Source organism: Sardina pilchardus, chromosome 2 (assembly GCF_963854185.1).
Source record: "Sardina pilchardus chromosome 2, fSarPil1.1, whole genome shotgun sequence".
NCBI lineage: Eukaryota > Metazoa > Chordata > Actinopteri > Clupeiformes > Clupeidae > Sardina > Sardina pilchardus.
In genome coordinates this window covers 37,308,823-37,324,815 of record NC_084995.1, presented here as the reverse complement: position 1 = coordinate 37,324,815, position 15,993 = coordinate 37,308,823, and the positions used below count along the sequence as shown (strand labels likewise).

Genomic DNA, 15,993 nt, shown 5'->3' with positions numbered 1-15,993 from the left:
CGCTTAGAGAGACCTAGTTGGCTCAAGCTGTTCTCTAGACATTTGAAATCTAATGATCGGATAGATATAAGATCATGTTGATTTGTCTTGTTTTAGGCAACTCAAATAATTGCAAACAATAGCCAAGTTAAGCCCAAATATCACCAAGAACTGTCTTTCAAGACCTCTGATCTGCCCTAGGTCTCCTCTATTTGTGATGTTCTCTGTTCTGTTCTTTTTGGAAAGCCAAAGGCTGATTGAAAAAAGAATATATGGACAGAACCCCTACAGATTCATTGATCTTTTGCCTGTTCACCTGCATTGAGAATGTACTGTATACATAATGTGTATGTATCGATGTGCTTGAAATGAAACAAAGAGCCCCACTGAGGCCCGTTCCTTTGTGCTGCAATGTGTTGTAATGTAAATGTTATGTGGTACATTGACCTGAGGAGCTGCACAAGACACGCCGGTTCTAAATGCAAATCTTGTCCAATCCTAGAGGGCTTCTGTCTACCAGAGTGGGATGGAATTGTGTGTTGGCCAGAGGGACCTCCGGGGAGATTGGTGTCTACTTCCTGCCCAGAGTATGTCTACGACTTCAACCATAAAGGTAACTCACCTGGCATGTCCTTGGATGTCCTTGTAATGCCATTGTTCATAGACTAACCTGCAGCTGCAGACATAATGGCCCAAGAGAGACCTATTTAAAGATCACAGTAAAGTAGGACAGGTCATGTTTTGGTTTCTTAACAGCACTTTAGGTTGGGTTGATTAATGACATATCCAACACCTTTTCAGCTCTCAAAAAAGATGGTTTCATGTTGGTGTTTGGTGGCCATCAATACACTGTATGTAATCAATAGAGACAATGCATCCAGGACAATGCAATGTATCTCTGCCATTGTCTCTCATTGAGGCCGTGTTGTTTTCACAACAATGTTTTTCACGGGGAGGAAAAATAACAATAGCTATGTTCATGTGGAACATTATGAGATTCCAAAATGTTCACCTAAAGTGGTAAAGCTTGTTTTATTTATGAGAAGCATTACTCTCCGGTATATTGTGGCTTTTCAAAAATGTTATCAAAAATGAATGTCAATGCTATCTTTATGGCTGAATGTGTGTGTACTGTATATGTGTGTGTGTGTGTGTGTGTGTGTGTGTGTGTGTGTGTGTACTGCCAAAGGCTATCTGTATGAACCTCCATTGATTAATGAACAATGCCACTGAATTGCACTCATCACGCATTCTGCGGCTGAAGCTGGGAAATGATAATTCCAAGAACAGCGAGGTACATTTGTTATGGTCACCTCACATGGGCATAACTCAGCAGCAGCATGGCTTTGACCTTCACATGGTTCAAATTCATTTATGTGTGTGAGATGGCCAGCCTACAGTCTTTGGATGCACATTGCATCGGTGTAACTGTGCACACGAGAGCATTCCCTAGTTAGATGCGTGGGCATCAGAGGTCACTCTTTCTCTTTCTCTCTCTCTCTCTCTCTCTTTCTCTCTCTCTCTCTCTCTCTCTCTCTCTCTCTCTTTCCTTCTCTATCTCTCTCTTTCTTCAGGTTATGCATATCGCCGCTGTGACCTAAATGGTACATGGGAGCTGGCCACCACCAACAATAAGACCTGGGCTAATTACAGCGAATGTGCAAAATTCCTCTCCCATTACAACCAAAACCAAGAGAGGGTAAGATTTCTTACTCTTTCATTTTCTTTCAGTGATCAGTTTGCTCAGGAGATTTGATCATATTTTTTATCAATCATACCTTTTTTTACTCATGTTACTGTAATATAGCAGCACTCTTTACTGTTGAATTGAATGAATTGTGAGCGTCAAGCGAATTTACTATAATCATTGCATGTTGAGTGTGGTGAACTGATTTAGTGAATTGTGCACAACGGATGTATGGAATAGGCTGCGTGTGAGATGATAGGAACCAGCGTCTTGTGCGTCACTGGCAAAGATGTACATCTCTAGGGATTCGGTTTCTGCCAGAATCGCAAATCTGTAGGAAGACTGACTGATCCTGACCCTCACCCCCGCCCATAGAGAACTTTAATTGAGTGTTTACTCTTTTGTCAGGCCCTGACACTGGTTCCGCTCCCCCCCCCCCCCCCCCCCCCCCCCCTTAGTTCTTGTATTGACTTTGGAGCGCATCGCAGTGGAAAAAAGCTGCTCTGGATGTGGAATGTCACCATAATGTCCCTCAAAGATCCCACTTCAAATGGAAACCAAAATGGCAGTGAGGTTACCACAGCTCTACCAGCAATCCTCAGGCATGAGGCACACAGATAAATTTGCTGAAAATTACAGTATGGGAGCAAAGTCTAGTTTCTCTGACAAGATGACATTGGTTTTCAGTCGTATAAATGTTAAATGTTAAAATTAAAATTAAAAAAAATTAAGTGTTGACAGATTTAAATGTTACGCAGAGTGGTTAGTAGTACTTTTGACTGTCGAATAGGACTGCTACATATATCTACTGTAGGTATCTTTTTGTGAAGTCCTATTGCCTTGAAGTCTGCAATATGTAATTTATACATAGGCCTTTCCGCGAATGTCCCACATTATCTTCTGTTCGGTTAAATAGGCTTTTCATCATGCCTTTGACACATTGGAATGATTAAGCACAAAGAATCCATTCCTAGAATTATGTGATAAGCTCCCCGGAAATCACTTTGGTCATCCAATCATAAATGTCTGATAGACTTGCAAAGGCATAATGTGAAGCAGAGGTACAATAAAATATGGTAGGAATCATACTGTTTTTTTGATAGTACTGTATGTCATTATGAACACTTAAGCATTTTAACAGTGTTTGAAACTGTTGCATTGTGTATCAAATCAGTCACTTCACAGAATTGGTCATGCTGTGGTACATAAAAACACATTTTTAATTCTAATCCAGAAGGTGATGATAATCTGAAACTCATTCATTTCACTGTCTGCATGCAGGACAATCACATAACCTTTTCATTCATTCGAGCAAAGCTTAAATCATACAGATTTCGCTCTTCTCTTCAAATTCCTTGAAGTGGTATTAGAAAACATGTGTGCAGTGCAGTGCAGTAGGCAAAAAATAAATTCAACTTCAATGGTGTGAGTTTCATATAGGCTGTTCATTTTCCTCAGTGTGACGAACAAGTCATCTGAGGGCGTTCATTTGACATGCTAACAAGCCTCTGCTTTAGCTGACCACTTCATAAGTGTTTTTTTTTTTGTTTTTTTTTTTGCGAAGGCGGAGTTCAGCAGTCATTTTCATAATGCAAATTTTGGCCTCTCTTCAAAATAGGCCAGAGTGAGACTGTTCTATTCAGAGGAGCAGACTGACAGCATTTTTTGATTGTTAAAACCAAAACTTAGCTGTCTGTTTTTTTCCCTCACTGTTAGAGCGTCCAGGCTGTGGGTTGTGGCATTAGCATTCACAGTTAAGCTCTGCTGTTATTTTTTTATTAGCATCATTTGCGAATTTCTTATAATAGACCCACATGTTTTACAAAACAGCTAAAACATCTCTGATTGAGTTGAAGATAATAGATTGAGTTGAGGAGAATTAATTAGAAACACATGATTACATAGCCTATAAGGACAGAAAGACTGCACTATACAAAAAAGACAGCAACAATTTGATCTGATACTGACACTGATACACTGATACAAATCCATGCTGATATTTGTTTTTTTTATAGATGTGTTTAGACTTCTCTAAACACATCTCTAAAACTCTCTTCAGACGTAATGTTATGTTTTTGCATATTTTTTTCTAAACATTGAAACATTTGTTTTGTCTGGGAAATACTTATTTATTTGAACACATGAATACTGGGAATGTTTGGTGGGCAATTCTGTTCAGTAATAAAGGGAGCCAGCGCTCCTCAACCGACCAGAGACGTCTTATTGTTTAGTTGCAGTAAATCATTATTTTAACAAGAGTCTGAGACATAATGACTGCATGAGTTAGTGATGAATTGTGGCTGCTTTCATTCTGAATTTGGGCTGGATTAAAGTTCATCGCCAATCATCATAATTCTTTGGAATGGATTTATTCAAACAATGATAATCATGTTCATGTGGAACATTATGAGATTTGGGAACAAGTTTCTCCAGAGACTGGCCTTGACCTAGACATGACCTCTCCGCCCAACTGAATGCAATTAAGACTTAAGTATGTTTTAGAACTACTCACACATTTGATTGTACAATTGAATTAAAGAAAAAGGGCATCAGCAATATCATGCTAAGCCACAGTTGCACGGTCTTGCTCTTCAAAACAGCTCATGCTGACTCTAGTGTAGAGCACGACAATTATGGAGAGTGAATTTTTGTTAGGGAGGAGAAAGAGAATCGGAGAGTCAGCCAAGCAGTGATCTTTTTGGAGTTGCTGGTGTCTGGGCAACCTGCAAGTGCACGCTGCACGTTTGGCTCCATCATCTGACGTCTGCCTGGCAAAGCGCTCCTAGTCTGCCCTCATCAAAGCCTCTCTCTGTCAGAGGTTAAGTAGGGGAGGCAGAGCAACTGTTCTCCTGACATGAGTGGATGGAAATCCTTTTCCCTGTGTGACAACAGGGAGGGGAATCAATTTGCTCGTAGAACTCACAAGATTTTCTTTAAATGGAAAGTCTGGAACAACATGGCTTGTCCGTACTGATTATTATGCTGCAAAGAAAAATGGAGATAGACAGGTGAGGAGGAATGGCGACTATTTTGAGGGTATCACTGTCAGGTGTCAAATGCAGATTAATTAAATAGTTTATGATGTTTAGGCTCTGATTGTTTCTTTCTCTCTCTCTCTCTCTCTCTCTCTCTCTCTCTCTCTCTCTCTCTCTCTCTCTCGATCAGTCCACCAGGCCATCTCACGGCTGCACACAGAACTTAGAGCGTACTCCTGTCCATCGGTTTGTGCCATACACACAGAGTGACCTAACGTTGCTTCGCACCCGCGCATTCCGGTAGCAGAGAACAGAAAAAAAAGTTCTCCATATGTAGGCTGCTAGCCAATGTTAGTCTGAAGCTCATTCAGTATCTGTGAACACCTACAGTATGTGCTGGCATTGGAAAACAAATTGGACTGGGTAGTCTGGATAACTGCACTTTTCGGACATCGCTGGGTGGAGCCCATAGGGATGATTGACAGTCTCCACACGTCATGCAAATCGTCAAGCAACACAACCCCCTCCCTGAGTCACGTGACGCCAACTAGTTTGTGCTGTCCAAATGTAGGGACGCATACTGAGGAGCGGGCTAACTGAGACGCTACTGGAAGGAACAGTACTATCCAGTGTGCGCCCTTGACAATTGGACACAGTCTAGTAGTTCACATGGGCTCTTATCCACAGGAGTGTCAGTGGACAACGCCTGCACGTCATATCTGCTATTGGCATCCCAGGACCACGGCCAGCTACCGAGCCAAACATGTTTATTCACAGCTTAGTATCAAGCGCTCCAATGGGTGAACTAGTGAAATGAACCAGTTTTGCTATGTGGTTGAATCATCCCATTTTTAAGTATTTCTAACTTCAAAGTGGGATGATTCCACCACATAGCTTGAGAATGGTTATGATAGTTAAATGTATTCCGAAACAATGAGCCAGAATTTACTTGCAGAACATTTAACAAGTTGCTACATTTTGTAAAATTGTATGACCTCTCCTTTAAGTTCTTTCCCTTCTTTTCTCCCACAATTTCCATTCCCTTTTTTCGAAAAATTCAGACCAAACCAAGAGCCAGTGGGCAGAAATCTCACATATTGTGCCTCTTTAGTCTGACACTGGCTATTTACATTGATGTGATCCCGTCACATCACGAGCCATGGCAGCTATTGATGAAAAATTCATACGCACAAATGAAAATCTTTATAGTGCAATCTGTGCGCACCACAGCTCCGGGCTGGCCGGGGCCTCCGCACCACAGGCTAAATGATAACAGCCCTCCGAGTTCTGGTTACATCAGCCTGAGATGGGCCTCTTACAGCACACAGCGTTGCTCCAGCTAGCGTGGTTAGTGTGGTCTCCGCACAGAATGTCCTCTGGCTGCCTGTTACTTGAAGTAATCTCTTTTGGAAATGGTGCATTCCCCACCCTGATTTTTCCCCCACTTTTTTTTTTATTTTATTTTATTTTTTTTTCGTTTCTTTTCTTCGGCCTCGGCGCTTGAAGCAAAATGTTTTCGTAAGAAACTAATGCTATTCAAACCACCTCAGTCACTGGGTGTCAGCTTGCTGTCAAAGCAACGTTCAGGTTTCTCTGTGGAGCACGGCGCAAGTTTGAGATTCTAACTCTAATTAAAACTGTGTGGATGTGTACAGAGTTTTTATGGGCGTAATCCGGCTGTTTCCCGTGCTAGAGCGCCACAGATTGAATTTTACACGTCAACCTCCAATTCGCACGCGTCTAGCATCTGAGACAGTATTTGATGTGTTCTCCCAGTTGACCACGAAAGGCTTGAAAAGATTACCGAATTCCTAATCAAACTTCTGAACTAATTCTGTGTTTATGTGTTTGTTGTTTGTTTTGGAGCATTTGATTGCACTTTTTGCAGCAGTATTGAGGACCTAAGTCCATGTTAAACCCTTAAGCTGACCACAGCCAATTAAGTGATGGTTTCAGAGCGTTTCATTGGTGATGCTTATCTGTCTTTGTTGTCTTGACCTACAGGAGGTGTTTGACCGACTCTACCTAATTTACACCGTGGGCTACTCAATCTCACTGGGATCCCTAATGGTGGCCGTGGTGATCCTGGGATATTTCCGGTATGTTCTCCAGTTCTGTTGGACTTTGACTAATTAATCTAAATCTGACTGGGTATTTTAATTAAGATTTTCCACTGGATTATTAATCAAACTGGGATTTTTCGGATAAATAAACACAAAATCCAATGTTTCTGATGAACTGTTGTGTTAGAAATTAAGAATCAAAATTCACCAACAGTAACATCAGATTTTTATGACATGTCTCTGTTAAGACAGTGTGAAACTGAAGAATTTAAACACTAACAGACTTTGTTAAGGCATTGCATGTAGAGCACTGGAAATATTATCTCATGATGTTTTACTTTAGTGTCAGAAAAAAAATATGTCAGAGATAAGAGCAGTTGTGGTCCCTGTTCCAATTATGACAAAAGAACATGATAAGATAGCGTCTGCACTGGTGGTGATCAATGATAGGTCTGTTAAAATTAGCCAAATCCTCACTTGTATGCAGTGTGATATGAGGATGTGGGAATAGTGTATGCAAACATATCATTTTGAAGATTGTGATGAAACATTTGAGCAGAAAAAAAGTAGTCGATAACAAGTTAACAACCATTCGGCCTTATTTTGGCATGCCAACAGGCACACAACCAAACACATAACATGTAAAGAGGCAAAGTCAAAAGGATATTTCTGTCCAATGCATGCCTGTTGCCTTTTACACTTTGACTTTTAGAAAGTTCTACCCTCAGGATAGATTGTAATTCATGCTCCTTCTTGTTGACATTTATGTTTCGCTTCCTTTCATGCCGGTATATTATGGGGATACATGCGGCATAAACGCTTTCTCTTCAGTCAACTTCAATCTATTTTATGTACAGTTGTTCACAGGTTGAGAAAACCACTGATGTAATATATTGATTGTATCTTTAGATGCCTGTTTTCCGCACTGTTTCATGTCGCTGCTTTGAAAGTGAAACAAGTAAACTGACTTGATGGGGTTTGACATGAGATGCGTGGGCTTTGAAGAGCTATGGTGCCTACCTACCCAAGTTCTCTCAGTAAAGTGTCAGCCTGGCTCCAAAGCAGTTTGAGAGACAAATTAAATTAAAATAAAAATTGGCCATGAATTATATTTCCTTAGAAATAATATTATAAATTTGATTGGCTTGATAATGGCTTTTTTTAAAAACAGAAACCTCATGTAAAACCTTGTTTTACCAGTATTGTATGTTGTTTCTGTGTTGTTTTTGTACCATACATCACTTTTGTCTGTTGTTTTTGTCTTTGCTACAGTACTAACCCCTAATGTCTCTGGCCGCATCAGGGCGTGTTGGATTGAATTAAATGTATTCAGTGTCAGTGGAGTGCTTGTTCATAGCAGCAGCAGGGAATAGGCTCAATGATACATTTGGTCTGGTAGTCAGAAGACTGCATGTGATATTGTTCCTCATCTATTTGTATGTGTGTGTGTGTTTAGTCAATAGTTCACACACAGGCATTGATAAAACTTGTTAGATTATAGAATGTATGAAATTAATGAAAGAGGCATGTATTGTGACCAATTAAAAAAAAAAAAATAGCCAAGGCATTTTCTGCATCAGATGTCTGATGCCCAGTATGTTGTTTCATTTATTCAGCTCCTGTTTCAAAATAACTTATTGAATGGATAAAATCAATCAATCGATCATATGTTTCAGATATATTTCCCACAAGCCTCTGACGAGTACAAAACTGTCTCTCTTTTTATGACATTAAATTGTTGTCCAGAAAAGCACAAGCTACCACATTCTCCAAAATCCATATTCTTCATTATGGATTGACACTCTGAAATTCAAGATTCTGGCCGTATGTGTATGATTGGGTGAGTTTGGCACCAAGCTGAATGGTTTCATTTTCCTTGGTAATTAATGCAGAGAACGTCCTCTGATATTTGTTCAACTGGCTTATTTAAATAGAGGGTCAGGACGTGCTAAAAAAGACTTGTTGACAAACGCTTTACTCGCCTTGACTCGGGTCCAGCCGCTGCCGCGGCCTGACGTTTTAAGGCGGCACTTCAGCTGGCACCAGGAAACCCATCGGAGGGAAATGAGTTTAATAAGGCCTCTCGTGGCTTTCCCCCCATGTTCCGACGGCCTTTCCAGGCCACTTTAGCCATGCCTCATGTTCGACATGTAAGCGCTCGCAGTCTCAGGTGCAACAGCGGCTCGGAGATGTCGGCCAAGGATGTCCAGGGAGTTTTTACACATTAGCGGCAGTGTTTGGCCATGCGGCGCGTGACGTGCGCGCGAGCGGGCGAGCGGGCGGCCGGGGGCGACCCCGGGAGCCGAGGGAGCGACGACGCACATGCATGCATGTATTGGCCCTCTGACACGTCGAATCCGAATCAATGTCCCCTGATGGTCAAATAGCTGGGTAAACTAATGAGCCCGTGCGCATAGGGGTTCGCATCAAAGCCATCAACTGCCAGCAAGCCTACACAGACCTGCTGATTGCAGGAGATTGCACATGTGGATGGCCAATTTGAGGTAGTTAAGTCTAAAGCTGGCATGCACATTTCCAAACGTAAATAATCCCTTCACTGTATCACCCAGTGTTTGTTTAAATCATTATGGCTGGGATGGATTAAAGGCCTTCAAACTCTTTCTCATTGCTATTTTCTCAGCAGACAGATCAATGATGTGACGAAGACATTGCTGTTCACGCGATAGGAAAGCTCTGGATGATGTCCTTTTTTTTAAAAAGCAGCACTATCACCATTCTGTCATAGTTTTCCCTATATCTTGTTGAAGAGATACAGTATGTAGGACTGCTATCTGTGCTCTGAGCTATGGTCAATTCGAATAAACACCAGAAGTCTCTTGACATTCATATGAGCATCTATGTCTTTCTTTACGGGGACATCACAGAAAGAAAAAAAAAAACAGCTTTTCACCATCTTTTATCCCCGGCCCATTTGTGTTTGAATAAGCACCTGTTGCCAAGACAATCCAGAAGGAAAAACTTGTAGCCCAAAACAAACAGCACACAGAGGCTGTTGACAAATGGGCGAGTGGATTTGTGCATCCATTTGCTAAATGCCAGTGTGTTAGACTAAGTGGTCACTTTTCACATTGCGGTCTGTATTTCATAAAGCAACAGGGTTTTTCTGTTTGTTTGCTAGCTTCTCAATGCAAAGATGGACGTGCAATTACTTCACATATGTGCAGCTGTGATAATGACTTCTTTGTGTCAACATATTTTGCCTGGAGTGCCCGGAAATTTAGACTGTTGTGTGTCCATTTGTAAGAACTTCAGTGGCGATAAGAAAGGCTATTTACAAAACAAGCACTCCCTGCACAGAATAAGCCTTGGAGGAGGAAATTGACATGCCTTTGGCTCTTGGCAACACATGCTTGCAATTTTGTTTTTACAACTCTTTCTCTCTCTTTCTCTCTCTCTCTCTGTCTCTCTCTCTCTTTCTCTCTCTCTCTCTCTTTCTTTCTCTCTCTCTGAGCCCTATATTTCAATATTTGTGCTTTTCAAGCTCCTAAATCTGAAGAATGTGTTACAGTCAGAGGCTGCTCATGTGGGTTTAATTAGGAGCTGTATTGTTCTTAAAGCAGAGCAGAGGGCATGTGGACTCGTGTGAGAATGGCGCTACGTGCTCCTCCAGAGGAATAGCCTCAGTTCACACAGAGTCGCCGATCAGTTGCCGATCATGCTGTGATGAGACTTGTTTGGTTTGCAGTTAAAATCGTCCCCTTGGAATTATAAGGTTCTATTGCCATTCAGTAGTTCTGTGATATTGAGCTTCACATATCAAGTATCAAATATCAATAGCAAGTTTTAGAATTCGATGGTGGAACAAGCTATGTCCAAAAATGCATACAACTTCAAGAAACACCTCACATCACCTTGTGAAATTTGTCACTGCCAATAGCTTAATTTTGACAAAAATGTTCAAACTTCTAAGGGGAGGAAATGTTATTTCCTGACACTTAAAGGTAAACTATGCAACGTTTTTCAGTTAATCAATTCGTTCCATACTGTTATATATGATTAAATGAGTCATTACCGGTCGAACAGTGTTTTTTTCGGCCGCCCTTGTGGTCTGTAGCGGTAGAACCACACTTGCAACTTCAGGAGACCTCGGGCACGCACCCATGCTCTACTCCAGGAAGTGTCATGTAAAGTCTCATGAAAAGGCATGGCAGACTGACCAATTGAGGAGTTTTGTCAAATATACAGTACACGCTAAAGCTGTAGGGGAAGCTCTGCAGAGAAATATGCAAGCATAAAACGAGTGAAAACGAAAAGTGAAAGCAAAACCGGCGATGAAATCGCCAATCCTGCATAGTATACCTTTAAGTTCTAAATTAAATGTAGGAATAAATAACATAAAAAAAATGACACTGTAGTTGACTTTGTCCCCTGTCTTCTCTCTCCACATCTGCAGTCGATTGCATTGCACCAGGAACTACATCCATATGCACCTGTTTGTGTCCTTCATGCTGAGAGCCATCAGTATCTTCGTGAAAGACATGGCGCTGTATTCCGGAGACGTTCTGGGGGAGATGGAGCGGGTCAGTGTGGAGGACCTGAAGTCCATTACGGAAGCACCGCCAGGCAACAAGACCCAGTTTGTGAGTAGAGCTGCCGTGAAGACTCCCTGGGCTTGTTATCTGTGCCCCTTTGAGGATCTCCTCCTGATAACTGTTTTTGTTTTTTTGCTCACACAGATTGGCTGTAAAGTAGCTGTGACACTCTTCTTGTACTTCCTGGCCACAAATTACTACTGGATCCTGGTGGAGGGCCTCTACTTACACAGCCTCATCTTCATGACCTTTTTCTCTGACAGAAAGTACCTCTGGGGTTTCACTCTGATTGGCTGGGGTAAGTTTCTTGAAGACTGTTGCATTGGCTGTAGTCCATATATCGAACAATGGTTACTGTGGTTTATCCTTTGACGTTTTTAGCGAGTTATTGGGCTGTGTTTATGTCTCTTGTGTGCTGAGAATGTTTGTGTTTTTCGACTTTCTCAAACCATATTATTGTAAGAAATGATGGCTCCAGACTCTAAACTTCTAAGCGTCGACCCTGGGTCCTACAGTTCCTGCATTGTACACACTGTGTGTAGTTGTTCTGTATGCACAGCGCATACAATGTGGATGCTGTATTGCCATATCACCACATACATCAAAAGACATATTGTATCTGAAAAACTGTATATTTATTATTTTTTTATATCTGTGAATTGTATGCATCCGTCTTCATAGTGTTATATATGGTATACTGCAGATAACAAACATGATATGGACGAGTGTTGCTTTGAGCTGTCCTATGCCTTGTGGGTGAGTGCCAAGCTGACAGAAGTGGGTCATGAGTGCTGTGCTGCTTTTCAGGTGTCCCTGCCATGTTTGTGACAGTGTGGGCGAGCGTCAGAGCCACTTTGGCAGATACAGAGTAAGTCACTGGGCCATGCAAAGCAAATACTGAAAATCTGTCATATGTAAAACATAGGTTCATTTAAAGCCTTTATAGGTCATTAAGGCCATTCATTAGAGGGTTTATAGAGTTATCCGTTAAGAGGGCAGTTTTAAATACGATAGCATTGATCAAACTAATGAGTCAGTGAGATCTGACTTATTGGCCAAGCTGAAGTAAAATAAATGACCACCAAAGAAGCAATAATTTTAAGTGTTCTTAAGATCTAGGTGAAACCTAATGAAAAGAGAGTTTCCTCATATTAAACATTTATTTTCATCTGTAACCAACAGGTGTTGGGATTTAAGCGCAGGCAATGTGAAATGGATTATACAAATTCCTATATTAACAGCTGTTGTGGTAAGTTAGAACTACAAAGTGCCTTTAATTACTTGTGGTTATAAACATGATTTAAGTTAGGTTTTCTTAATTAAATGTAAGGTCTAGGTTGCACTTAACTCACACTTGCAGTCAAACCTAAACTTTCTTTTATTTTTCTAGATCAATTTTGTGTTGTTTTTAAACATAATCAGAGTCCTGGCAACAAAATTAAGAGAAACGAATGCAGGACGATGTGACACCCGACAGCAGTACAGGTAAAATTGTACATCTACTGTATCTTTCTTTGCAGTCACACAATCTATAAACCGCAGATGTAGAAGTTTTTTGTCTTAAAACTGTTGCTTTACCCACAGAAAGCTGTTGAAATCCACACTGGTTCTCATGCCTCTGTTTGGAGTTCACTACATCATCTTCATGGCGATGCCTTACACGGAGGTATCAGGAGTGCCCTGGCAGATACAGATGCACTACGAGATGCTTGTCAATTCATTCCAGGTAATGCTTGTGCCCTTATCAGCTTGTTGTTTCGTATCCGCATTGCGTCCTCCTGTGTGTGTGTGTGTGTGTGTGTGTGTGTGTGTGTGCGTGTGCGTGTGCGTGTGCGTGTGCGTGTGCGTGTGCATGTACATGTGCATGTCTGTGCATGCGTGTGTGCGTGTGTGTGGGATTTGTCAAAGTAATTACTTCAATTGTTGGCAAAGGTGCATTCAGGAGATACTTACAAAGGTGTTTTTCTTTTCTTACAGGGATTCTTTGTTGCAATAATATATTGCTTCTGCAATGGAGAGGTGAGCATCTCTTCAATAGCATTTTAATAACATCACAGTGGATCTGATCTGTGTTAGTGAGGTGGTATCAGAAAGCTCATGTATGTGTATGTATGTATGTGTGTGGATAGCAACGCCTCAGGCTATGAGATGGAGTGAACGCATCTGTAGGGTCATTAGGGTCTACACATTTGTCTTTGTGTGCGGAGAGAATTGCCTCTGCAGATCCCAGGTCAGTGGAAGCAACAGAGCACAAAACAAAAGTCATCAGCAGATTTGCTGGGGTAGCAAATATTATGTGAGAGATTAATCCAAGGCACCATTCACTTGGGGAAAAAGATAACATCCATCCGGCTTATCCTTAACTCTGTTATTCAAGAACACACTCGGAACATGTGGAAGTGGAACCACCAACAATTCACCAAAATATTTTCCCAGTCATTACAGAAACGTACAAGCACAATGTGAATCACTGGAATTTTAACATGGGGAAAACCCCCAAACATTAGTTTCATGACAGTGATTTGAAGTATGTTGTATTTGCCATAGTTTGAATGGAAAACTTAATAGGGAAATTCAGTCAAGCAATCAACCCATTTAACAGAAAGTACCAATTTAGTTGTAATAGAATTTAAAATGTACAATGTGCTGTGTGCTGAATCATTAGGGTCCATTTCTGTTCCACTCCCGCTGTCTCTCGCTCTGACAGAAGGGCTCTGTGGACATGCCCAACTTACTCTAAACTGAAGGTTAACAGTGCTTTTAAGGCTGATGTCTTTTGAGAAGGCCATGCCCTCAACGCTAGTGTGTCTCTATCGGTCAAGACGGCGGCCCTGATTCCAGTCAGTCAAAACATCTGTGGTAGGCTAAATCTTACGCCAGAATGGATGAGTGAGTCATGTCCACAAGCTGCAGTTAAGGGATTACACGAGGATATGTGTCAATATTGATACGGATGCTGACCGATATTGATGCAGATGAAATGGCAGAAGATAGATGGAGTGTTCTGCCTCAGTCAGCTGACGCCTTATTCACACCAGATGTGTGGCGAACACATGGCGGCTGCGTTAGCTCTCCATCTTAAATTCGGTGGTTAAAGCTTTCGCGCTGCCTCTGTGGCACGAGAATGCGTCTCAGGGGGCGATTCGAGCCGCGCTGCAGCCAGAGGATACAGTCGTAGGAGTGGGGTGGGCTAGATTTTTCATGCAAGAGGCGAGCGTGTCGGAAGTGGTCCTGTGAAAGGAGACGATGAAAGATAGTAGCAGTTCCTCAGCAGCCCCGCATCAGAGACAGTCCTTGTGTGAATAACACACACACAAACACACAGACAGACACAGACACACACACACACACACACACACACATGCACACACACTACTGTGAGGCAGCAGTGAGAGAACGGAGACGGAACACATTAGACCTTTTAAACACGGTGCTGCATAATCAAAAAGTATGCTATTTTCAATGTACATAAAATGTCTGATGAGCCCCTCCATTCAGTTGCTGTCTCAACTGTATTGAACAGGAGGGCAACAGACAATATGGGCAGTGTATTAAAGCTAGATAGGAGAGTGGAATGCTAATGACAAGCAAACTTGGAAAGCTGGAGGGATGAAATGAGAGCAGGTACCAAATGGCCCGTGTATTTTCTAATACACAAAAAGTAATACAAGCTATTGATTATGTACCCTCTGTCGCTGCATTCCAAATAGAAGCGTTCACATTTTTAGTTTTGCTTTGCATTATTTGACTGTTTTCTGATACGCAATTTCAGGTCTCCCGCAATCTTTTAAGCATTGCTGCATTATGAAGATGCTGCGATTCACTTATGGTTGGCCTGTTTGCCCATTTTGGTGGTGATTGCCTTATTGATGTATTGACATGTTAAGCCAAAAGCAAAATACCTGTTCACTTATGCATTAGCATACAATTTTAAAATAAAAATATGCTTAATGATTAAGGCCAGGCACCACAAAAATGCAGGAAATGCCAAATGAACCAACCCAAACTAATATAGCTATAGGCTATAAATAACGGCAAAAAGAGCAATTAAAATTTAATTCAGAACAGTTGCACCCACATATTGTGCTTATTTTCAAATCACAAAATGTGTGTTCTCACATATCTTGGTAATGAGCACGTTTTTCCTCATACACAGTTTGAGTAATACTTTATTATTTAAATGACTACTCTTAGTAGCTTACCCTTGCAGAATAGCCCTATAATTGTACCACTTTATCACTCCTAGAAAAAAAAGATATTGAAGCTAAATTGAAATTCTGTAAAATAAAAAAGTCCAAGAAGTTGAATGCATAATAGTTATTTGTTGTTGGGGTGTGAACATCAAGCTTTAAAACTCTCTCCTATCCTCTCAGGTCCAGGCTGAAATCAAGAAGTCATGGAGTAGGCGAACACTTGCCCTGGACTTCAAAAGGAAAGCCAGGAGTGGAAGCAATACGTACAGTTATGGACCCATGGTGTCACACACCAGCGTCACGAACGTGACGGCCAGGGGCCCTTTGGCCCTGCACCTCACCACGCGCCTTGGGCCGGTCACCGTCAACGGGCACCGGAACCTCCCTGGCTACGTGAAGAACGGTTCCGTCTCGGAGAACTCCATACCGTCTTCGGGGCAAGAGCTGCACATCCCCGAGGAGGAGCCGTCCAACAGCACCCGACCCACGATGGAGGACAAACCCCCGCCGGTGGTGGAGGAGGAGCGGGAGACTGTCATGTGA

At 41.7% G+C, this 15,993-nt stretch overlaps 1 protein-coding gene across 1 annotated transcript in view; it reads left to right on the top strand.

The window, feature by feature from the left end:
• The window catches only part of pth1r (parathyroid hormone 1 receptor), a 48,208-nt gene extending 32,215 nt beyond the window's left edge, over nt 1-15,993 (top strand). The window contains exons 3-13 of the mRNA XM_062552512.1: nt 482-592; nt 1,554-1,678; nt 6,646-6,740; nt 11,119-11,305; nt 11,402-11,555; nt 12,065-12,125; nt 12,440-12,506; nt 12,648-12,742; nt 12,842-12,983; nt 13,235-13,276; nt 15,631-15,993. Of these exons, the coding sequence (XP_062408496.1) occupies nt 482-592; nt 1,554-1,678; nt 6,646-6,740; nt 11,119-11,305; nt 11,402-11,555; nt 12,065-12,125; nt 12,440-12,506; nt 12,648-12,742; nt 12,842-12,983; nt 13,235-13,276; nt 15,631-15,993 (1,442 nt within the window). The remainder of the gene's footprint in view (nt 1-481; nt 593-1,553; nt 1,679-6,645; nt 6,741-11,118; nt 11,306-11,401; nt 11,556-12,064; nt 12,126-12,439; nt 12,507-12,647; nt 12,743-12,841; nt 12,984-13,234; nt 13,277-15,630) is intronic.